The 25116-nt window shown below is 37.9% G+C and overlaps 1 protein-coding gene across 1 annotated transcript; it reads right to left on the bottom strand.

Moving 5' to 3' along the window:
• Nucleotides 1–1697: 1697 nt before the first annotated feature.
• On the bottom strand, nucleotides 1698–25116 carry TMX4 (thioredoxin related transmembrane protein 4). Its single transcript, XM_059828446.1, has 8 exons — nucleotides 24923–25116; nucleotides 16187–16302; nucleotides 11162–11207; nucleotides 9964–10092; nucleotides 9106–9151; nucleotides 7110–7211; nucleotides 4722–4785; nucleotides 1698–3398 (listed from the first exon to the last, which is right to left on the bottom strand). The coding sequence occupies exons 1-8, from the start codon at nucleotides 25114–25116 to the stop codon at nucleotides 3112–3114; spliced, it is 984 nt and encodes a 327-aa protein (XP_059684429.1). The 3' UTR covers nucleotides 1698–3111.

The following is a 25116-nucleotide window of genomic DNA, read 5'->3' as shown; positions in this document are numbered from 1 at the left end:
GTTGTTTGCCAGATAAACATTAGTCAAAGTTGAGTATCTCCACTATCATGCTGCAGTATTTTTCCTACAAATGTAAAACTAAGTTGGAGATATCAATGGTTGCATAGCACCTGTTTTTCTAAAGTCTTAATCACAATTTAGTGATCTTTGTAATCCTCCAATACATGTCAAATACAGTCAAACCCAAGTTAGCATTATTATTCCCTACTTTATTAATGAAAAGACATGAGCAATGACATACATATTATGTTCAAGAAACCTTAGCAGCCTAATATAGCTCATTTCCAGATTCACAAGACAAATCTATGAAGAGATGAACTGCTGTCGCTTGCTGCCTGCTTACTTAATCCCTGCTCATCAGAGAGTGATCTTGCAGTTAGGTCTATTATGATGGAAAATACTTAATATCTTCATTTTAAATAACCCAAACTTAACAGTGACATGCAAAAAACAGAGGAAATGTAAGCAGAGACTTCAGAGAACCACCACAGAAAGGAGCTTCTGATTTTTCTCACAGCATCTCATAAACCATTTATCTGGTAGGACAAAGTGTCATTTATGGTTTGTGTTTTTGTTTGTTTTTTTAAACTCAAAGACACCGTAATGAAATCCAACTCTTGTGAGAACACCTTACTTGTCTAAACATTCAAAAAGCCCAAATACCTCATCTTGAGCACTGAAAAGAGGTGCACTTGACTTTTTAATACTTCATATTCCCAACAGCATACAACAAAGCCACTGTGAGGTATAAGGATGGTCTGTACCTTTTAAAGTTAAAACCTCTTTAAACAGCTAAAGAGGATATTAGATGACTGGCTCCATGATATTACAAAAGTGAAGAGAAATTGAATTAAAAATTAATATTGACATGCTCCCTCCTACACACTGAGTATCACAAGACCCCATGCAGTATAAGATACCCTCTTTGGTACACAACCAAAGTCGTCATTGCCCTCAGTCTGTGCTGGATACAGGCCCACACATTTTTCAGTGTCTGGTAGTTTTGGACCCATGACTGAGGGGATATGTCTATTCTTATCTTACGCAAGTTCATGGAACTGAACACAACTGACTCCTGCTTGTCTCATGAAATATGGTTAAAGTCTTGTTTTTCTTTCAAGGCTTTTATGAGCTCCTGATGCAGAGATAATAAAAAAGCAAATACATAATGGAAACAACAAATCTGTACTCTGAGCTTTTAGGCACACAGTTCTTCCCTCCAGACTACAGTGGCCACAAAGTTTTAATTTTTGCAAATAGAAGCTTAGCTTGAGTTTGGGGGTTCTTTTTGTTTTGTTTTTTTTTAAAAAAAAAAGCTGCTATGTACCTCAACTGCTACTGAGTTCTGCTGTCTATAAGCTTCTACAATTGCTCAGTTACATGGGACAACGCCCAAATAACACAAGACAAACTGTTCTCATTATAGCATAATGTATATATATTATCAGCTGTATGTTTTCACATATGTGATAGCATATATACATGTGTCCACTGTATGAAATTCAAGCTCCAGACTGAGAACGTTCCTTAAGAAAATTCATATTCCATATATGCAGTGTAATTTTGTTCTTTGCACAGCTGTAACAGACAAACGCAGAGTTTCTACCATGTAGTTCCAAGAAACAATATGCAACAGGACACAGACAGGAAAAGTTAAGCTTTCTTAGTAAACATGCTCTTCATGAGCATTTAAAAAACCAAAACATTCAACACAAATTGGCCCTATTAACCTCAGTCTCAAAGGAAACCAGCATTTTGCACTTGCAACTTGTCTCTTCTAATGAGAGATTATTTCATCTCCAATTACTCTTTATTCTTGAAGAACAAGATGAAATTCATGCATGTTAGCAAGGTTTATGCAATATATATAAAAAAAATAATCGAGATTAAGACACATCTTAAGCACATGATCACGTATCAACAAAACAGGAACATACAGGATCTCACTGTAGGTATTCCTTACCAAAAGAAACGCCTTATATATTAACCAAGTCAAAGGAGGGAAACAGTGATACCTTTAATGACTTAAGTCTTCTAACGACACCTAATGCTGTCTACTGACAAGCCATTTTCACTTTACACAGTTCAATAGACACGTTTATCTTGATATAAGTAGCAAAAACAAAAGCTTCTCCCCACTACCCACCCATGCCCCTCTCTTTTCCTAACGTGCCAATTCCAGTGACAAAAAGTAGAAAAGTGATCAAAGGTAAAGCCTTAAGTGCCTTTTCAGTTAATGTTACTAAAGCAGTTTGAGTTCTGCCAAAAGTATTCTGAGTTGGAAATAGCAGAACTTGCTACAATCTCTTAAAGGAGGAAAAAAAAAAAGAGAAAAGTCATGCTTTGGCAAAAATCTCCCCTGACCAAAATAATTTCCTTTAAACCTTTTAAAAGTTCAAACATATTTTAAACATTTAGCTGCCACTCTTTCTCAGCCTGAGGTTTTCAATTACTCAAACTCCTTGGGTCAAAAAACTCAGCTGACAAGCTTGAGCAGTGCAGCATGCCTCTGAATTACCAAAAGCTGAAAAATCTGGGGGCGTACTGTATGATAAACTTTCACAACAAATGTTAATAAAAATGAAAGAGAAAGGTGCTTCGGTTGAAAGTGATAAAAATAAGCCCATCATACACAACATTTTTAATAGAAGACTAGTAAGGTGCCTTCTTTCATTCCTGTATCACTTATCTGGTGCTTCTGTGGCATTTAGGAAACAAACATTCAGACAGAAAAGTCACAGTCCTGCCAAGCTACTGTAAAGAGTTAAAAGTCCTGATCTTGCTTAGGTCAACACTCACAAAGGAACACAAGCATAGAGGACCATTTTATAGCTGGTGAACTGAGACTCTGTTACACCCCTTTTCTCTTAGAAGACTTCAAACAGATAATATATACTTATTTTGATTGTCATGGCTAAAGTTATACAATACACAGCACATGTGCTTATAAAACAAACCCAATGAGCAAGTACTAACTTAAAAAAAAAAAAGAGAAGCCTGCTGATAGAGCAGAGGTTTTGCGTAAACACAAGTGACAAATCAAGTGTAAGCTTCAGACGCAGGGTCTGATACTTCTTTGGTCCAAGTGTACAAAATACACCACCCAAACAACTATAGTCCATTATCAGCCACCTGACTTTTACGCTGTCTTACTGAGCTTTCAGTCTCTGAATCAGCTACAGGTTGTTCACTTAAGTCTTCCATTTCTTCTTCCCCTGATTCTTTTCCGAGTGCTAAATCCTCCTCTGAGTCATCAGCACTTGAATTTGCTGCATCTTCTCCATCTGAGAGATCTTTTACATCTGCAGTCTCTTCCACATCATCTGCGGAAAGCTCTGCAGCCTCCTCTGGTTCTTCTAATGCTGCATTCTCCACATTATCCTTTGTAATTGCTTCTTCTAAACAAAAGAAGAGTTTCAAATACTGAAGTTAGACTGAATCTCAGAACAATGTCTTTTAAAGTTACATCACCATGTATGTATTCCGAAATACTCAGGGACATTATTATTGAAAACTTGTACGGGGCTGTATTTTCCTTATTTTTCAAATATTTCAAATAAATCTTCAGTAGTATTTCCCCTCCATTTTCATTTGTTTTTCTCGCATATCGGGCATAGATAGCTTTCATTTTGTTCCACCAAGTTACAAACTAAAGACAGATCAGTTTTACTGGGCTCCTTGAAGAGGTATCATTATCAAACAGATCAGTGGGAAATTGTTAAGATACTGGTAAGCTCTGTCAGGTAACAGCTGCTGTTGAGTCAACCAGCCAACTGGATAGCATACTGCACAAGTATGCATAGGTGCGTTTTTCTTTTGATAGTGATGAACATTTAAGATTTTGAAGGTGGTAATTTTGAGTTCTAGATTTGACTAAAGTCTTATTGGCAAGTGTCACAGATGTGCCTTCATCTTCAACAGCAAACCCATACACACAAATGTACACAATTAAAAAATAAATTCTTAATTACAGTTAAGTTTTGACTCCACTTAATAGCACAGATGTAGCAAAAGGTGTTCTGGAGCTTAACAGACATGTGATGCTGACAAGAAACTAATTCATGTGCAAGTTTTTGCCTCTCTTGTTCATAGGGAGCACAAAACTATTCAGAAGCCCTCTCACTAAGGATCAGAAAGATGTATGTTTTCTTCTCCTATTTGAACAAGATGCAACACCTTCCCCCATCCCCACACCTTCAGTCTCTAGATTCATATGATTCCCTTTATCTCCTTCTTTCCTCAACCACAAATTGCATAGAGAATTTTACAGGTTCAGAATGTTGCATCTCCTAATGCAATATACAGACTGCATATTAGGATGTAGAAGTGTCCTGCCAAAGCAAATTTCTTTCTATATTTAAGCAAGAGGTCTAGTGAATACGCACTTGCATAAAATACAGAAACTCCAGTATCTTTCTTCAAGACTTCCTCATTTTGAATGCATTTAGCCTCTTCACAGTGTGGAAGCTAGAACAAGTTACTGTTGGTTTGGGGTTTTTTTTGTCTTCTTTGCTGTCCTCCAGATGGATGCTTTGACGTTGATATTTTAAAGCCCAACATACCAATCCTTGTCAGTGTGACTAAAATCAATACCCGGATTATTGGTTCACACCTAACTTCTTGACATCTAAGAACTTCTTGACATTGGTTCACATCTAAGTTCTCCCTCCCACAAGTGTGCATTTAAACCTACAGTATCTCACACCCTTAAGAGTTCTTACCAGATGTTTCAGCTCTGTATCTTGACTTGGAGGGGCAAAGGCAGTCTGAAATCAAAACCAGTATCTGTGTAAAGCAAAAAAAGGCATTTATTTGCAAACCATCCCAGGAGCCCTTGCGCTATTAAGTATTTTCCTACTCATCCTTTTTAGATAGGCATACAATAAAATTTAGAAAATTATATTATCTTGCTCGGAGATAAGAGCTGTCCTAGGGAGCTAAATAAAGACATGGAAGAGAAGCGTGTTCTCAGTGTATACCAACCAATATTCTCTGCTTTCTACTCCAAATTTTCTGCCTCCTACTTCCCTAAATTTATTCAGTATTGAAATGGCTTGCATCTTAAGAAGAGAGGCCCAGAACACAGTTGAGGAATTTTTATTTATTTAAAACTTATGAAATGTTCTTGGTCAAGATTTTCTATATGTCGGGATGTTATTCAATCCCTATCCCTGACTCCCCAATACACGATGTGTACTTCCACCTTTTGTGCTTGATTTTGTCTTTCAGGGTTTTTCATTGTTATTTAAAGCAGTCTAGCATGGAACACATACAATCAAAATGCAAGGAAGATATTTGTGTCTCATTGTCATGTGCTAAGAATAATGCAAAGAAAAGAAAAGAGACAGATGATACCATGTTAAAGGAATACATTTCAATCATTGAAAAGCTTTTTAGAAAGAGCCGAGACATTAACTTTACATTTTTTCAGCTTTTTCAGGTTTGGTTTTTTTAGTGAAGGAGGAAGAAGGAAAGTTTTTTGAAGTCATCATATTCATTAGCTCCTGGTAACGCTAACTTGATTTGCACTCATTTGGATGAAAATCTACCATCTAGAAAAATGCAGCTGTTTAAATCGAATAATGAAAGACATTTGCTCATATATACCAATTCTGTACACATTATGTATAAAAATGTGGTTTTGCCTGAATACACACACACTGCTTTGAAATCACTTCCCTGTACTACTGAGAAACATACTCATGCAATTTTTCTTTATTTCGCTAACACTAATATTTGGGCTGAAGGGCAGAGATCCAAGTGCCAGAAACAACCTTTACACTTCCTACATAGAACAGCGATTTAGCAGCTAGTTAAACCAGTTATCAGCGTAACTGTTTTAAACTGTCTTTGCAGTTGCACAACACGCTTGTGGACCAAGCAACTAGTCTGAAAGAACTTCTCTTCCCATCTATATCTCCTTTTCCAGCTCAGTTTCTCATTTTATATTGATATTGGAGAGGTCACAGAGCCACATCATTCAAATACTCTGAGAGAAATAATCCAAGCTCCACAGGTAAAGCAACTTTGAACTGTTTCCACTGATGAAACAACATAGGGCTCAGTATATGGTCCCTAACGTTTGCATATACAGCAAACAGGTTTGTGTGAATAACCTTCCTGATGGTTTGGAGATTGATATATGAATGCACCAGTTCTGGTTAGTAACAAGAGAGGTCAGATTTTTCAATTACTAATGAGAACTCAAACCAAAAGATCACAGGGGAGAAAGAAGTGAAGTCAGATTTTATTAAAACCAAGCTGTAACCACAAAGCTATGCCCTGGAATAGAGTATAAATTAATTAAGCCCCCAGATCTTCAAAGCCTTTCAAAAAATATTTTCATCCTTTCATTGCGAGTAACAGTGCAGCAGCATATTTGCATTGCTAACTCCCACAAATACAATCCCACTATAGCTAATAAAAATCTCTCCACAAAGCCTGTGTTTTTAGAAGGTTGGAGTCTTTACACAATTCTGACCACAGGCATTCAAGCCTTAAGTATAAAAGTCTTTGATACAAAAGGCCAATGCAAAAATCACTTGTTTAGTGGATGGACTAAGCAAGTCTAAATTGAAGCATGAATTTCATAAAAAGGTTAACTTATTTGAGTGAACCAGTCTTAACCTTCACCAGAAGTAGGTAACAACTCTAGTGAGTGGATCTGCAGTACTGAATACTTAAAAATTTTAATAGAAGAAGAATAGAATACACTATTTCAGATGAAAGGGACACAGAAATCATCTAGTCCAACTGCCTCACCAATTCAGGGCTGACCAAGTTAAAGCATGTTATAAAGGGCATTGTCCACATGCCTTTTAAACACTGACAGGATTGGGGCATTGACCACCTCTCTAGGAAGACGGTTCTAGTGTTTGACCACCCTCTCTATAAAGAAATGCTTCCTCATGTCCAGTCTAAACCTCCCCTGGCGCACCTCTGAACAATTCCCACACATCCTATCACTGGATACCAGGGAGAAGAGATACATCATTAAAATAAGGTACTTCGGTATATCTTATCAGTGAAGTTTATTCATTTTTTCAGAAGTTACCGCAATGCAGAAGTTCTAGGTAACCGAGAAAAAGAAAAGTAATATGCTTTCTTACCAAACCCAGGAACAGGCCAATCAATAAAGTAGCTAAGATGAAGATTGCATAAGAAATCCAAACATGAATTCCAAGAGTGCCAGTGAGGTAGCTATGAATTTGCTGGAAATGAGAAGATGATACTTAGTAAGTTCATACCTAACACCACTTATGATATGTACTGCTGTCACCATTACATAAATTGGTACGTAATTAAGACCTTTCGTTTGACAGTATTTATACTAAAGTCTTCCCCCTCAAGCCCTAGTCATCCTTAGAAGCCATACTATAATTCTTTTGATACTATTAATCTTGTTTTTCTTTACCGAGCTGCTCACTTTAAAAGGCTTTTTAAGCAAAGGATGCACAATTCCTTCTTCCTAAGGTACTCGGCATTTGAGATGCCATGCATAATCTTACTGTGAAAAAAACGTAACCTCACACAGAGCCTTATCCCCATAATTACATCTGGGAAGCAGAGTGGTAGACACTTAAAGTTGCACAAGATCCAAATACATACTTAGATTCGGAAATTCATTCATTAACTAAAATTGAGCTATTTAGTTCTTACAAGGAGCCACCCATTCTAAGCAGATACTGAATAAGTGATTTCACTTATAAATTTAAAGATAATAATCCAAATACAATATTAAGATTTCTTTGAAACTGAAGTCTGTTATTCAAACCTACAAATTCAATTGACTGAACCAAGCACCACATAGAGTCAGATAGTCTGGTAGGAAGTAAACGACGACATTAGATCTCTTCCAAGAGTATATCCATTAGAAAACAAACCACAATTAACATTTACAAAAGTTTAAATATCAAAATTCCAGGGTCTTTTTTTTAATGTCAGAACAGCTTCCAACACTTATTAAAGCACATACAAGGACAGCACAGCAAGAAGAGTGAGGAAATGTACAGCTGAAATATTCATCAAAGCAGAAAGCAAATTAGAGAAGGTTTCTTCCGAGAGCATTTAATCTTTCAGGAAGGAAACTAGACAGAGACAACATCATTACGCAGCAACCATGGAAGAGAAATGCCAGAAGGCTATAAAAAGTTAACACTATCCAGTGAAAGAAAAAGAAAGATAGCTTGCAGAGGAAACCTAACAACTGAAAGGTTGGTTTGATTCTGGGTTAGACACTTACTGGCAGCGACACTAACTCTGTTCAAACTACTACACTTGTTTTTTGTAGCATGTTACAATATTAAGACCTTTTGCTACAATCAAATACAGTCTCTCAATCTTTGCTACACTTGAAGATTTTAAAGAAAGAGTATGTTTCCTGACCAAAATTAGAAAGGTCTGAAAATTCTCAGCATCTGCATGCTACAGGAAAAACTTTGATAGCTCCTAAATGAAAGTGTCTTGAAATATTTTTAAGCTCAAAGCATACTTCAGTGTACGCTAAGCATTTCTCCTTTACTTCTGATAATTACTCTACCATGGAAATTTGTTGTGTTCCTATGCAAATGGCATTGACAGTCTGAAATCCAGATGCAGAAATTCTTAATAAGGAATAAAACCACTACCCTCTCTTCTCCTGTACAATACACCAGAGGCAAATGAACTGCAGAAGATCATAATAGACAACTCAAAGTGAACCTGGATATAATCTTTAGTAGTAGTATTAAATGAGAGAACCTGGTAAGATACTAAATGTATTCCTGATGTTTACAACCATTTGTGCAGCAGCTCTCAAAAAACTACTTTATCATATCAGCACACTTTGATAGAACATTTTAACTATATCAAGATAATAACAACATAAGTATTTTCAGTATTGATGATAATCTTTAAAAATCAAACTGCCATTTTTGGCATAGACTAATAGTACTACAAAATTTATAGTGCAAAGATACTATACACCCAACGTACAGTAAACGTAAGGAAAATTTAACTCTCATAAAAGGATAATAAAAATATTCAGTTAGGTTTTGACTTCTAAACAGAATATTATTCTAAAGAATAAAGAGGAGGTATGGAAAACACTACAACATAGTTACTTACCCTGATCCATCCAGAGAAGTGAAATAGTCCTGCCATGCCATGCATCCTAGAAATCAAAGAAAAGGAAGGAACAGGTTCTAAGACAGACCCGAGTTGAGATACACAGCAAAGTGCCCAGTGACTTGAAAGATGGCATTTGAGCATAATCAAGAAACACCAATTCCACAGCTTAAAGCTGTGCAGCCGTAACCACCTTGTCCCCAACTCACAGCAGCGTGCAGCCCTGTAACTCGTCTCCCCATTACTAAATGTCCTATAGCTCTTCCTCATCCTCAGATGAAAAATAAGGACGCACACTGGATCTTTGACATGAATTTATACAGGGCATTCACATCTCTGGTTCATCTTTTACATCATGCAAGCATTCTACGCTATTTCAAAGCAAATCCAACACTCTGAAAACAAATTCTGGTATATCGTATAAGCACTACACTGGTTCCTATTCCAAGGGAGGACACAAGACTTCCTTATAAACAAATAAACAAGAAATCCTTAAAGCTAAATGCTGCCTGCCCCAAGAAGCCGGAAGTCACAAAGTAAAATAAACATGCATTTGATTCCAGTACTCAGCAGATGCTGAAACTGACGCTTAGGTAATGCTCAGTGGCTGTACTTTTTCCCTTTATATATTTTCAAAGACAATATAAACAAGCCTTAGTAGGCATGAACAAAAGCGAGTGCAGAAAATAAACTGCTTTTAAAATTGAAACTGGAAAGCAGGCTGTCAATACAGATTGCTTCTGCAAAGCCTACATGTCTAGGGAATAAAGGCCTTTTGCCTCTAAGCTGTGAACATAGCACCCTTACGGAATAATGAGCTATAAAGCATGTTTGTTGTTAATAAAAACAAAGTGTTACATTATAGAAGATGGAGACTTCCATCCTGCTACAGGCTCCACAGCTTCCCATTTTCTCTCCAAAATATAACCTTGAAGATCTTCCAATGTCCGTGAGCCTCGGTATCTGCGAAATATTCCATCATTTGCACTAAAAACCAAAAATACACATTAACACAGATATCCCTTAAACTGTATCTATGATAAAAAACGAAAACCAGAAAACCCATGTACATTACAGATTTGACTTGCTCAGAGAGTTGAACACCTAAGTATCATGTAATCCATGATGGAAGGTCTCAGTTTTCAAACAGCATGAGCTTTTGCTATTTATTAAAAATGCTATTTTTCTTAAATAAAAATTCACTCGCACTACAGCAGATACAAAGCATGAGGTTAACAACCAAATAATTTCTTAGACACAACTCAGAATTAAAAGTGTACATATATATGTGTGTGTGTATATATATGCATGACTCATAATATCATGACTTAATAAAGGGTTCAATATTTAAAGGATGACTTTTTTTATTGGAGAAGAGATACAAAAAACAGATCAGAAAATATGTTTGCAACAGTCTTGATAACAGGGGAACTTAGTAAAGTTACTTAAACTAAAGAAAAGCCTCAGATGAGGACTTTATCAATACAATCAAAGCTCTAAACAGTAACCTGAACTGAAACCAAAAGTCAGTATTCCTTCATTTTTACCTGCATTTCAGAGTTACAGTTTCAAACAAGTAACAAGCAGGCGTTAACAGCTACATAAAGAATTCTAGCATTAAGAGAAGCAGTAAAACAAACAGTGGAAAGTTTCTGTACTGTTTTACATGCGACCTATGCAGTCAATTATTCAAATGAGAAATTTTAGTGACACTTACACAAGGTCGAGTGTGTCTGCTCACATATGGTCAGGTTTCTAGAAGCCAATACTGCAAGCTTGCACCAATTTTTACAAATGCTATTAAATGTTGTTTCCAGACTGAAACAGCATCACTTTTATCTAGGTACAAAACTATTTGTAGGAGAACCTACCACCATAAGTTAAAAATACATACATTACGTTCATTAAGTGCACTGAGCTCCTGAGAAATGTTTTAGAGAGTGACAAAAGTGAAAAAGCCAGTTGTTCATCACATCTTTCATACCACTGTTCAAACAGTACAGGAAAAAAGAATACATACTGAAACAAACAACTGTTTCTAGTATGACACACTTACTGGTAAATTGTAGGAAGCGTTGTGACAAAGAAACGACCACTCAAGCCTAGAAAGGGAAGGAAAAAAATACATAAAACAGTTAAGAAAAACTGAAATTTCTCAGCATTCTGACTTACCTATAAACACCTACAGATCTGTATTTGTAGAGTACAAAGCAGCAGACTGCATAGCTTTTACCACTGTATTGTAAATACAGGTTTACAGTTTGTCTTCAGAAATGCTACAAACAGTAATAGATACTAAATATTGTTGACAAATTAGGGAAAAATGCTTACCTTGAAAAAATTTACTACAAGGTAATTTTTCTACATGGATTTCACTAATCAGTATTTGCACACAGCTGAAGTTTTTGACCAGACCAGCAGAGTGTCCCTCCAACCAAGAGAAAGAAGAGTCACACAAGTGCACCCATATTCCAGGATGCTGTGTGCTTGTGTCTGTGCATAGTCTCATCCAGATGACCTTCGTTTTATCTAGAAAGTTGTGCCACTAACAACAATAGCAATGACAACAACAGCTTACAAAATCTGGCCCCTGATTTTAATTCATCCTCCAGCTGATTTTAAATGATTTAGAGTTGCACATTTCAGATCTCAGGTACTTCAAGTCATTAAATAAATTAATCTTTGCATTTGCTTGTTTGCTTCTTCCAAATAATCCACGTACACTGTACAACCAGTCTGTTCTTATATCCTGTAGGAAGGCTCAATCTCTCTCATAAACAGGACTGTAGCAAGACAATGTTTTGGATGTTTCAGGTTCTTATCCTTCCTTCCCATACATCATTCCTCTCCAGGTAAATACACATAGTATGCCAACAAGTTGATAATAAAGCTTGGGATGTCTCAGCTTTCTGTTCTGTAAAATATTGCAAGTTTAAGCCATGAGAATAATTTTTAACATCATCTAGAAGGGTGGGTCATGTCAGCATTTTGAGCATCAGACATAAGAAAGGACAAAAAGTTTGGAACAGGGCTTCAAGGGGTTGACTGGAATTGATCCCCATACTGAAAGTGGGTGTTTCACTGACTGGCAAATACATAATAATCTTCTTACAAGTATCACCCTAGACAGTGACAACATAATGCAACTCATAGGACAGAGAAGTCATCCAAATGGTCAAAAAGCAGTTTATGGGGAGAAAGTGTTTGAAATTCTCTGGCCTTCCACTCAGTACTGCTACAGAGTAATAGATGCAAGTACTTCCAGTTTCACTGCTGTGTTAGGTACACCATTGAAGATGTCCCAGTGTATGGCTTAATTGCAAAAGAGTCAGCTGTGAAGCATAAAGCTCCCAAACATCTCATAAGCAGGTTGTCTGTATGACTCAATTAGCTAAGTTGTCAGGTGAAGACATCACTCTCTCCCCTCTGCTTCCAACATCTGAGGAAAAGTCAGGGCTACTTGACACTACCACCTCCTGCCAATTACAAAAACCTGCAAGTGAGAGGAAGAACTAGCCTTAGTGCTTAGTAATTTTATTCACTCTTCAACGCATCCAACTCAAAGACTGCAGAAATGAAAAACATGCTAATAATGCAGTCTATTTTGGAAAAAAAAATACAGCAGACTTCAGAGATCATCAACCCCTAGATATGCAGTCTAACTCCATTAGTAAGGGCTAGATTTCTCTAGCTAGCAATTGCCAGTCATAAAACGTACCACTGTAAAGAGTACAAATCAGTTATTTAACGTTTCCTTTTATAAAGTCCTGTGAAAATCTTTTGGGAAACTAAGTCTTTATTCAACTTTCAATAAAGCAAATATCTTTTGGCACGAGGAAGTTAGCCATGGAAAAGTATTGCAGCCACAGAGTTTCTGCCCTTAGAGAAAAAGATAAGCCATACTGAACTAAGCCAGGTATTTTTAAAAGTTTCAATAGTAATGTTTTTCCTAGTGTGAATTCCTCTATGGACTAGGCAAGAAAGTGTTGTGGGGAGTTTTTGTTGTTTAGGGTTTTTTTTGAAGATGTTTAAATCAAACCAAGTGCAAGCATCTTTAAAGTTCCAAAAGGGAGGTAGTCTTCATTTCAATTTTTCAGCTTTCTGCCTTTATTGCTATGAGAGACAGGGCAGTGGAAAACTTTATAAAACAGCTAAAAGCTGTGCCAGCACAGGGAGATATAAAGTAAACAAACACAAGTGTAACAGTAGAATTAATCAAGCAGAAAGTGCTGGTGCACAACAAAAACTAGGTGGAGAGCCATAAAGAACATAATAAGCTTAAGAGCAGAGAAAGTCATGGGAACACTGAAAGACTCTCTGAAGCTCTTACACATGCTAGTCAGGCAAAGAGAAAACAAAATAGCTAGCTTAAATCTCTCTTACCAGTAGCCTACCCTAGAGTAAGTACAAATGGTCTCAGAATGAACAATGAAATCTACAAAATATAAAATATGTTGCCAAAATGCATCTTAGCATCCCCAAAACTTTAGTTGGAGGTTTGTTGCTTATCTAAGGCACCTCCTTAACAGTAAAACTAGATGTGAGCTAGCTACAAAGAGCTAAGAACAGACAGTAAATTGTTTTGGTGCGTGTTTAATACAAACTTGAACTGGCTAATAGTTTAACTTGAAATACAGTTTAGCATCTGTCTTTGTTTGCAAATCAAAAACTGATATACATCCATTATGAAGTCAACAGCTAATCCAGAACAGGAAAACTTCAGTGTTTGCACACACACACCCCCCTCCAAAATACACAGAGAATATAGATGCCATCTAAAAATACAGCTGCTTTCACCAAACAACTACTCAAAGAAGATTACAGAAGATCCAAAAAGCTTTGTTTTAAATCACAAGTAAATGTTGTGATTGGAGCTTAAGAAAGGCACCACAAATACACAGAACTTTGAGATCCAGAAGCCACTCCATTACCTGCTCTTGAAATACTGAATGTTTCAATAGAAAAGATGAGGAAAGAATAAGCACTTTTAAGATTAGTACATCAAGTGACTGAAATACGCTGTAAATCCATTAAGGCTCTGGTGGATTTACTCTTTGGGCATCTGCTGTAATTAAGTACCATGAATGGCTACTTTCTCCTGCAGGTTGTGGAAGTGCAATTTTATGCAACTCTGCACTCATCTAGTGGTTTTCCCCTAATTTAATGCATTTTGACTACTTTCAATTTGATGAAGGGGTTACATAACCAAAGCTAATTAAGGTACCATTGTGCAAGCAAGAACAGGAGATAGAGCACTTAAGCACACCAACGAAAAGGCCGAAGCATAAGCCTATAGTAAAAATACCCCAATAACTTTGGAAAGCTTCCAAAGGAGCTCATATACCTTCAAAATTACATCAGCACCAAAGGTCAAATATGTAATAAATCTTTGTTTACCTGTTTGAGTATTCATTAGTTTTAGAAGTGGCTACAGTTTTCATGCTTTGTGCTGAACTGGATATTGTAGGTATATTACGCATGCTTTGGTACCAGTTCATCATTTTAGGTCAGTCCTTTGACTTGCAGAAGTCAAACATTCTCAGAGGTCAAGACTCTCAGCAACATTAGAAATTCAAATATTTAAGGAACTCCTGGTTAAAAGTCACATCTAAGGTCTTAAGAATCTGGCATCACTCAGCAGTCAGAAAAATTTAGACCAAAAGAAAGTATCAAGTACCTGAACCCTTCAGGTCCCCACACTGCCATTCAAGTTTTTTTACCAGGAAGAATAATGCCTTTGAGACCTCAAGTATTTTATTTTTACAGCCTCCCTTCTGAAAGTGCATTTTTAAGTTAAAGTCACATCCAAATGCCGCAATGAAGATTGAAATCCTTTTATTTGAACACTGCATAAGCAAAAGAATCCCTGTCTAATTGGGAGAAAATAACAGGATAGGATTATATTGGATCCCCATTTGCAGCTTTAACTCCAGAATAACTATTATTTTGTTGATGTGAAGAAGCTGGCTTTAAGTTTACATCTATAAAAAAAATTTTAATAGTCAAACTCACCTGTTTACTAAACTGTTAATGATTAGTATATGCAGTAAAGGAGAGCCCCACATCGGCAGCTTTTTGGCGTAAGAGTTTTTGTATACCTCTAAACTTTTAACAAAACATTAACCTACACAAGATCTAGAACAGCTGGCATTTTCTTGTGAACTTTAATTGCTGTACCTGAGACCAGAGTTTAAGTAATTTCCCTGCTGTTAATTTGATATAGCTAACTTGTTCGGCATGTTTTCAACTAACAAAATGGACACATTTTCCACATGCTTTATACGGCAAAAAAAAAAAAGAAAATCCGTAAAGCTTAGCCTTTTTATTCTAGTAACATCTCTGCCTAACTCTGTCAGTCTTTTGATACTGCTGAAATAATCTCTTATCCTCTCAAAGCCAAAACAAGCATGAAGCATTCCCAAGAGATGCAGAGGTTTAAATAATAGTGGTACTGCCTACACAAACACACATTCAAAACTTTGAAGGGAGTCACTAAAGGAATAAATAAGATTGTATTGATGCTTCTGTGGGTAGTTAGGAAACCCTTTTTGCAAACACATTTGAATATGTGCATCAGCAACAGAAAACAACAATAACATCTGTACTTTAAAGCACTACTACAATTAAACAAGACAATAAACCAGCACTATCACGGAAACAGTTAAGAAATTATTAAAGCAAGCTCACACACTGTGGTAATGCTACCACACCCTGAAACTCTGGGTAACTGGAGGCTACAGAACTGGATTCTTCTGCGGACAGTTTGGAGGAGAGAGGAATGAGACAGGCAGCAGCTTTCAGTGAAGTAGATTAAAATAGAGAATAAGCCCCTTTTAATACAGTATTAAGCCAGATCACTCGCCCAATTCTTTAATCCTTCAAATTGAGTTTACAAACTTAGGCTCTCAGATATGAACTACATGGAGAAACAAAATGTGGACAACGTTATTTTGATTTAGAAACCTCTTTTCTGACTTGGCTGGTATCCCAGGTACTCCAGTAAAATAAAGCACACTCCCAGATACTAAGTGGTACTTATATTGAATAATTCCTTTTATTAAAAGTCTACTTCATACTATACCTGGTTCTTGAGTGACATCCACCTTTCCCACAGTGATATCTAGATGTTCGCTTTCCTTTGCAAAACTCTCCCATGTCAATTCAATCTGTTGACAAGCTGGACACCAAGGAGCATAGCTAAAGGGAGAAGACAGGTTAAATATTTTAATACTCTTACACTCATAGACATTCAAATTGATGTGTTGGTATTTTCTCTGTATGGTAAATCAATCACAAATTAAAAAACCTACAGTTTTTCTTAATTAAGTCTACTGAATAAGACAATCAAGTATTTTATCAATCCCTATGTTCTTCCTCACATTATTAAAACAAAAACAAATCTCCACAGATTTGAGAAATTCATATCCAAACCCCTCACCGCTTGCGATTTGTTCTATTTACATATGAAAGAAATCCATTTCCATGGCAGCCATCTGAATTACTGAAGCCAGGCTGTCCTCTGAAGCGGTATCCTTCAATCTAACATTTTGTATTGACTTCCCACACCTCAGAACTTGTAGAAATTACATTTGCCTTCGCTCCACTACTCAATACAGCAAAGCACACCCTTTTTGATAACACTCTTTAGAGATTTAAGAAGGGCGCACATCAAATTCCTACTGCTCATACCGATTGCCTTTCTTAAGTCTCATTTTTTCCCAGGATGATTTTCAGCAAAATAAGAAAGCATGTTTCAAGAGCTCAGTTTTCTATGCTACCAATTGGAATAATCAAAACAAGTTTGCAGTTGTTATTGATAATATCAACATGGGAGACAGAACAACTCATATGAAAGGATAATATCAGATAATGCTTAAATGCTGATAAAACCCCATTTGCCATCTTTATATATTTTACCCTAACTTGGTTGACAAAGTCTGTGTCAAACTTGTGCAGCTTGCAATGGTCTGTCATACACACAGTTAAGCTAACACAGAACAGCTAGGTATAGCGTGTAACTGAGCCATGGCAATTGCCCATACACAGACTTATCCTTTTACAAAGAGACCTTTACGTGGTTTAACCTAATTTATTGGGGAGGTGGAGGTGGAAATGTATATATGCAGGTTTCTGATAGCAAAAGTAGTGGGTCTAGAGACACACTACTTCTCACAGTACTCCATATATGCTACCACGCTCTTCACCCACTGTTAACAACAGAAACAAATTTCTTCACGGGCAGAATCCAATATCCTTAACAGCCCACATAACCACTACACTCTAACTGGGAACCTCTACAAGGAACTCCCTTACTCCTTCGGTTTGTCTGCCAGTATTACTATCTGACCTAGAGAGTGGCACTTCCTATTCTCTGGCTGTCTTCTGATCAGGAATGCTTACTTTCTTAGTGGCTGCAGACAGAGATCTCCCCAGCCACCCACAGATGTTTCATGTAAATAACACTGAACCTAAACCAGGTAATTTCTCACAGAAAAGGTACAATCACATTTGCTCTGAGTGCTTCATGGTAGTTCTGAAACCTAAGTATTTGAAAAAAGAAATCCTGTAATTTGGAAGTTAAAAGGATATGATTTTAAGATATGTGTTGTATTTAACTGTACTAGAAATTTATGATTCTAAGTATGAAAGCCAAAACCTTGGTTTTTTGAATCAACATCATTCTCTGCAAGAGCACCTGAAAAAAGTATATAAATCTTATCCTGCCAGACACAGCCCCTCAGTATCTTTTAAAAAGATGCTGGAAACAAAACAGCGCTGCATGTGAGACTTCCATTGTGCTGCTGGCCTATAGAGGGCTTTTAATAATAGTTTGACAGATACTGTACTTTACAAACAGTGTTATTTTCTTACAGTAGCTTGACTGATAAGTCAGAAACCGCAAACATCCATCAGATAATGCTGCTGATGTTGCTCTAAAATTAAAGACAGAAGTTGGAACATTTTCTAAATCCAGCTTCTCTAGATGTGTCAAATTCACGCCATGAGGTTTTCAAGATCAATACACCCTTTAGCCTGTTTAAGGTACTATTTGATCTTGATATAGAAATTTGGGCCCTATCAACATTTATGTTTACATTTGACATTCATGAGCATTTCTTCTAAATGAAATTAAGTGGAATATTCAATACACCTGCCTAATATTCATGTGATTATAAATATTTTCTTTAGCTCAAAGCAGCATTAAAATCCACCCATATGACAGTTTGGTAGCGACAGAACATAACAATGAACTTCACAAAAAGCCTTAGTTGTTGGCTTCCTAGTTTTTATTACCAATATCGGATGTGGGATGGGAACAGTCACACACAATGCTACAAGATCCAGCCACTCAAGCTGAACATGGGCACAGACAATCAAGATTAATATATTTGCTTTACATTCCTGAAATTATACATCTAATTTTTGCCAGCCAGGAAACACCCTGTCCCCACATATACAAGAAAGAACTTGCCATAGACATCAGATTTCTGCAAGAGTTATCACTGCTGTTTATTTCAACATCCTCACTTTTCTGAAGCTTTAATGTCTGCATTTCTTATGCAGTATTTGAAGCACCAAGGAATTCAGGAGTGCCTCCTGGAAATAACAAAAACATTCTATTGCCAAAGCTTTATTGTTCCTCCCCTCTCAGTCTTAAAAATACCTTCCCTTACACTTTCCCTTTCAGTACAATACAGAAGAGTAACATACTTCACGCTTAGGTCACCTTTATCAAAAGTTTCAAAAAACTTTTTGCACCCTCAAGAACTAAAGCCTAAGGAGGTACTTTATTTCAACGTAGGCTTGTAACGAATCCTTTAGAACTGTGGCTGTTTTGTATTTCTACAGAAGTCATGGTACAACTACCATTCTTATCTTCCCCAGAAAAAAATCTGTAGAAGCAGGAAAGCAAATCCATGTGTGTGCTGTGAAACCAGTCTTCATTACTTTTCATCAAGTCACAAGATGCATGACCAGGTCATTACAACAGTAGATGTAACCTCATTTCTTCTGCTGTACTTCACAGACAGACCAGGGAACAGCACCTCGACACCACCAAATTGAGGGCTGTTACTCCTCTAGCTTCTCCCTTTGCACAAGGGGGGGTACCTTTAGCTGTTGTGTTGTTCCTACTCCAACCATTACAACACCTGAAGCTTTTTCAGAGGGCATAAAGCAAGCAATCCAAAACCAAAATTTTAAGCTCTAAGTCAAAAGCAAAGTCTGTGTCTATCTGTTATCTAAAGCACAAAAGACCAAGCTTTGGCTTTCAAATACCAGCAACTTCACTGATGGCTGCAATTAAAAAAAAAACAAAAAACATACTTAAGTTAAAACCAGTTTGAGCAAATGTGCCATTCAGTCATACCATGACAGAGTTGATCAGTAAACACAGAATGATTTAGTAAGATTTACTGATATACCGAGTCCAACTCTAAGCCACTAATCTCTTTTCTTGTAACTGCTTCGCTAGGGAATTTACCAATTCACTTATTTTCAAATGAATGTAACTGACTCCTTTTATCTGCTTTTTCACTACTATTATCAGTAACTATCAGTGTTGAATAGCTGTAACCTGGAATACCATTCTCCACTTCACTCTGATGCTAATGTCACAAAGTTGCAAGAATCTAGGAACAAAGGAAAAACAGCTTACGCATATGGGCATGAGAGGATTTGCTGAAGAGAAAATAGCAAAATAGGCGAGGTAAAAGTTTCCCCGTTTAGTCTAGTATTTCTCAATTCAAGACACACAACTTTTCATAAAAGGTACTGCTTACAGTAAGCCAAGCTATTTGCTGGATTTAAGATTGGGAGTACTATTAAAATTAGAGGTGCAAATGTTGACACAGTACCTAATAGAATGGTAAAAACAGTATCAGAATGAAATAATTATTACTTTTATTCTTTTAAGTAGTTTTGTCTTATTGTTACAGAGTTCATAAACATACAAAAAAGAGACAGCGCCTGATGTCTTTGGGTGTTATTTTGAGACTATCATTTGTTTCATTCTTGTTCCTAAATGCAGATAGGTCTTGAAGCAGAATAAACATAGCCATAATTTCAACAAAATAAAAGCTTCAGAAAGTCAACTATATGGTTTTAGTCTACTTTTCAAGTGAGCAGGTGGTAACCAAAGATAAAAAAGTTAGTCCCTGTAGTCTACCCATACCTGTATCACAATAGTACAGGCTCTGGAAGCCGACAAGAAGTTTCCTCCAGTGTGCCAAAATCCCTCCAAAACAGACAAGACCTCCCAACCCAAAAACATGGCTCCACAACAGTTAAAAAAGTGATTTTCACAAAGTGCTGAAGCCCTAGCTATCTCAAAGAGCAAACAAAGGAGGTTTCTTCCCTGGATTCTCTGGCCAAACTGCACTCAAATGCCTTAAATCACAGACAGCCCTGCTGAAGTGACAATACAGCGAGGCACTGTTCTGGGGAATTTGTTTCAGGGTGCAAGCTCAACCTTATGAATTCCCATTCTGCTGTATTTCCTTCAGTAACCTGACATGCATCTCTTTTCCAATAATACCTGAATAAAGGAGAAAGTAACTGCATACCATTGTGGTGTGATGCACTACAAGCCAAACAAATTGTATTCTCTAAGATAACATTTCAAGTGCTACTTCCCACTTGTTCTACAGCTCAGTAATGACGTGCATTTTAAACTTCCAAAGAACAAGATGAGAAGCAAAGCAGGGTATATCATAATTATTCAGCTCTCTAGTTTCATAAACAAGAAAAGAATAAGAATACCATCTGCAATTACAAAAGACCCCAACAACTCTCCATTCACAAGCATTTTTTTTAAAGATGGAGAAATTATTTTTAAAATAGAGAGCCAATCAATCACTGAAAAATTATGTGAAATCTTCTAGAACTTGAGCAGATTAAGTTTCATCATCCTAAATGATTTTTCCCCCTTCTATAATAGTAAAGCATCTGCTACCAAGGATATTTCAGTTTCACATTTTATCAGTTTCTGCTCAGCCAATGCATGGCACAGTAATCAGCCGCATGTCCAGTTATTTAATAAGAGTCCATAGATAATTCGGTCACTTCCTCTGAACTCAGTCAGGAGGGCTGTAGAAGCTTCAGAACCAAACTAGAGTTTTGGTAACTTGATTTTCATTCCCTCCTCCCCTTTTTAGGGTGGATTTTTTTTGAAGAACAGGACAAAGAAAAGCCTGGATACTAACAAATCAAGAGGCAGTAAGAGATGATACTCTCAGAAGTGACAGAAAATTCCCAATCTTATTGAACTCTCAATCTAAGTTACAGTAATGGTTAAATAATTTATGGAATTCTTCAGGAGTTTATTTACACAAAGCATTTCGAGCCAACTGTTTAAAAGCATTAAACCATGTAAACAGCAAAACATTCAGCTTGATTTTTAGCACACTCCCTTGAAACTACAGACAAAAGTGCTAGTAGGAGGACTGAACCCTTGTGACAATCTGGCCTACTAGATAGCAGGGCAATGTTTAACGATAAACGATTATAAGAAAATAAAGTATGGACCTATGCTAAAGGTATGATAAGCTATCCTCGAAAACATGACTATTACACTATTCTCCCATTTTTCACCTGGCTAGAGTTAAAATAGAAAATTAAGGGATTCTCTTTTAGGTACATACAGCACTAAGTCTGTGCCGAATAAATGGGAACCAAAACGTTCAATATCCTGTGCAGGAACTGAACTAGATATTTTCCTGACGGGCAAGTACCTGAAGTACCAGGTGCAACAGAAGCATATTAAATAGTTTCATTTGTAACCAGAGGCATAAAGACAACAATTTTTTATTACTGGGGTAGGGGGTGTGTGTGTTTGTTTTAATCTACTTCAAAAAGAAGAGGATGTTAAATTAAGATCAATCAAGCTTGGAACAAGCTATGCTTACAAATGCAAAATGCACTTTTAAACAAACACAGAAATTAGTTTCATATATTCCTAATAGACAAAATACTAAAAATAAAGACAAAAAGAAACTTCCTCATATTAACAAATCATTATCTTGCAGCTACAGACTAGAAAAAAGTCAGTAAGGAAACCTTTTATAACAGTTCATTCCAGCATCACACTAACAGCACTTCAGGGAGGATCTGTGTGCTGTGATAGTAACAGTAAGCAAAAAGTGTCGCAATGTCTTTCAGAAACACAAAGTTATCCAGAACATTTTTATCAATGAAACGCAGCAGTGCTTCCAGTGCCTGCAATTTCACCCGCTATGAATAACTGGATGTTTACAAGAAGTCAGCCAAGTACACACACTTCAGCTAGGAGGGATGAAGAAAGAAAAATCCTATTTCCACCACAAATCCTGCACACAAGTAATTTCTGACTTAAGTTTCTCTATTTGTGCACCTGAGAACAACAAAAGAGTGGTACCATACGGTAATTCGCCTGTACTACTTTCACAAGTAGAAAAACTGACATTAAACAGAAGTCGTAGTACTTGTTCTGACCAGGGCAGAAGACTTCAAACCAGTAATCTAAAGCAGGTGAGCAAAGTAAGTATTTTTTTCATAGATATCCTGTAACAACATTTGCGTTCAGAAAAAAAAAAAAGTACTGCTTGGAAAACAAAGGTCTTATAAACAAACAGGAGGTTCTTCAAGCAAATGAGGTTGTTTTGAACAATACTACAGTCTTGCCAAAAGACCTACCACACAGCATGGAAGGAATTAATGAACTGACATGCAGGACTCCTGTCCAGATCACCAGCTCTAAACCGGACAAAAATCAGTAGAAGCCAAAATCCATCAGCATGAAAACAGAATTGCAAGAATCATAAGAAATCAATACTAGGTCTCAAACTCCTGTCTAGACACAACTGGGATAATTCAAGAACAGCAGCACTGAGTTAGCATCTTCAAGAAAAACAAAGGTTCCTTCTCAGTTAGAAGAAAAGCAGAAAGCCCTAAAAACATACCACAGAAATTAGCATGGAGAACGAAGGATCTTTCACACAAACACTGTATGAAAAATAAAAATAAGTTTAAGCAATGTAGCAACATGTACCATATCCAGCTAGCACTATAGCTAACTTTGCCACCATTGCTATTGTCAGCTACCTGTCACTCCAAAGCAGAGTGCAATGTTTCAAGGGGAATGAAGCCTCACAAAGCATTAACTGTTTGCTACCCCAATCACTTCTAATTTCAGTCAGCTCCTCTATTCTTTCTTCCTCAGGGGCACGCCCCTGAGTAGTTATTTAAATATTTTCTCTTAGAAATGGGAACTTTGAATCACCATAAATAACCTTTTTCCTCCTTAAGATTCATCAACTCGTGTATGAATCGGTAACTTTCATACAATAGCTTCCACATAGGACTAGGATGTCAGAAGTGGAAAAATTTCAATTTAAAAAATAAATTTATTTTCTCCCACTCCAAGATCATCTCTTCCCTCACCTTTTAGAACACAATAAATGAAAAGGGAAAAAGAGCGACTCAAAATCAAACCCAAATCCTTAGTCACAACAGTGGGCATCCCTGGGTCTCTCAATCAGCCATTTCAGGACTGTTCCCACAATTGTTTCCCGCTGATTAACACCAGGTGTCCAGTTGGATCCTGAGCAGTAAAGCCCTAGGGGAAGTGATAGTTTCTCCCCCTAATAACAGACTGCAGATAACTCAAATTCAATACTAAAACAAAACTTAAAAGCAGCTGGGTAAGTATTTATGAGGAAGCAAGAGTTGATGGGCAACCTAGTCTGTTTCACAGGCTACCCAGTCTGTTTCAAACTGTTCAAACTCCAGCACTTCCATAGAAGAGTAGCACACATACCACAATAAAATCCTATTTCATGGCTGCACAGCACACAGATACCATGTGAGCATACAGCCTATTTGAATTATTTTTTTAACTGCCATATTAAGAAAACCCTCAAGTTCTTTTTCCCCCTTCTAACTACAAGCAGGTGAGCTAGCCTCCCAGCACAAAATGTCATGTGCATTTCAAGAACAATAGCATGTCACAAGTGAAGCCGTGACACCACTACAGTTACTTAAAAGCACTTAAAGCCCTAGCCTCTTTAGCTGTCACCAGGATAAAACAACAGCAGCACTGAAAAGTTAATGAAATGTGATGCAGCTCCCTTGAACAAGAACTCTAGAACAATGCGGCTGGAAGTGAGGGTGTACCGGGATATTATGCAACACTTACCACTTTGGAAACCTACTGCCGCTAAATATTACCTACCAAATGCAGCCTTCCCAGCTTGCACAGAATCCAGTGAAAGTCCCAAACGGGTAAGCAGTGCAAGGTGCAGTGCCTGACACTATTCCCCAGCAGGCAGTTGTCTCGAATAACACCGCTGACATGTCATCAGTAAGCACGGCTTACTGAGACGTGCCCAGTTTAACCTTGGGGCACTCGGGCGCTCCGTGCCCGCACGGGACAGGCACCTGAGGGAAAGCTTCCTTTAGCAGATCACCTCGGATAAGGTGCGCCTCTGCCTGCAGGCCGAGGGCCGACACCGCTTGGTGGAAGAGGGGATCACGGGCACTGGGTGTCCCTGCGTGGACGACACACGGCCGCCTCCTCCCGCGCCCTCCTTCCCCGGGCCAGCCATTACAGGGGTGGGGAAGGTGCGCGGCCGCTCCCGCGCTTCCCTTCGCGGGGGGGGAAGGCCGGCACCGCCCGGCCCCCCTCTCCCCCCACCGGGGCAGGCGTTACCGGCCGTGCCCGCTCCCCGGGGCAGGCACCAAGCAGAGGCCGGACGCCCTAACATGTAAGCTCCCCCCCTCAGGCCGCCCCCCCTCCCAGCACAGTGCCTCCGAGGCGGGCGGGAAGGCGGCCGTTACTCACAACTCCAACATCCACTGGCCCTGCAACACCAGGCTCCAGTTGGAGCCGACCAGCACTTGCACGCGGCTCCGCGGCTTGCCGGAGCTGCCTGCCGAGGAGGAGGAGGAGAAGGCGGCGGAACCCAGCACCGCTGCGAGGAGCAGAGCGGCCGCGGCGCAGAGGAGCCGCCGCCCGCCCCCGCGGCCCGCCGCCAT

The sequence above is a fragment of the Gavia stellata genome, chromosome 23, assembly GCF_030936135.1.
Source record: "Gavia stellata isolate bGavSte3 chromosome 23, bGavSte3.hap2, whole genome shotgun sequence".
Classification (NCBI taxonomy): Eukaryota; Metazoa; Chordata; class Aves; order Gaviiformes; family Gaviidae; genus Gavia; species Gavia stellata.
Note: the sequence above shows the minus strand (reverse complement) of the source record. Positions and strands in the feature narration are given on the sequence as shown.

What these genes read in the sequence shown, in the direction of transcription:
- TMX4 (XM_059828446.1), bottom strand. Translation starts at nt 25,116, where the DNA reads ATGGCGGCGGGCCGCGGGGGCGGGCGGCGGCTCCTCTGCGCCGCGGCC. An exon ending in GGATGTCACTCAAGAACCAG is followed by an intron (nt 11,208 to 16,186) that starts GTATAGTATGAA and finishes TTCCCTTTCTAG; the next exon opens with GCTTGAGTGGTCGTTTCTTT. An exon ending in AAGTCTCCATCTTCTATAAT is followed by an intron (nt 9,152 to 9,963) that starts GTAACACTTTGT and finishes TTTGATTTCTAG; the next exon opens with GATGCATGGCATGGCAGGAC.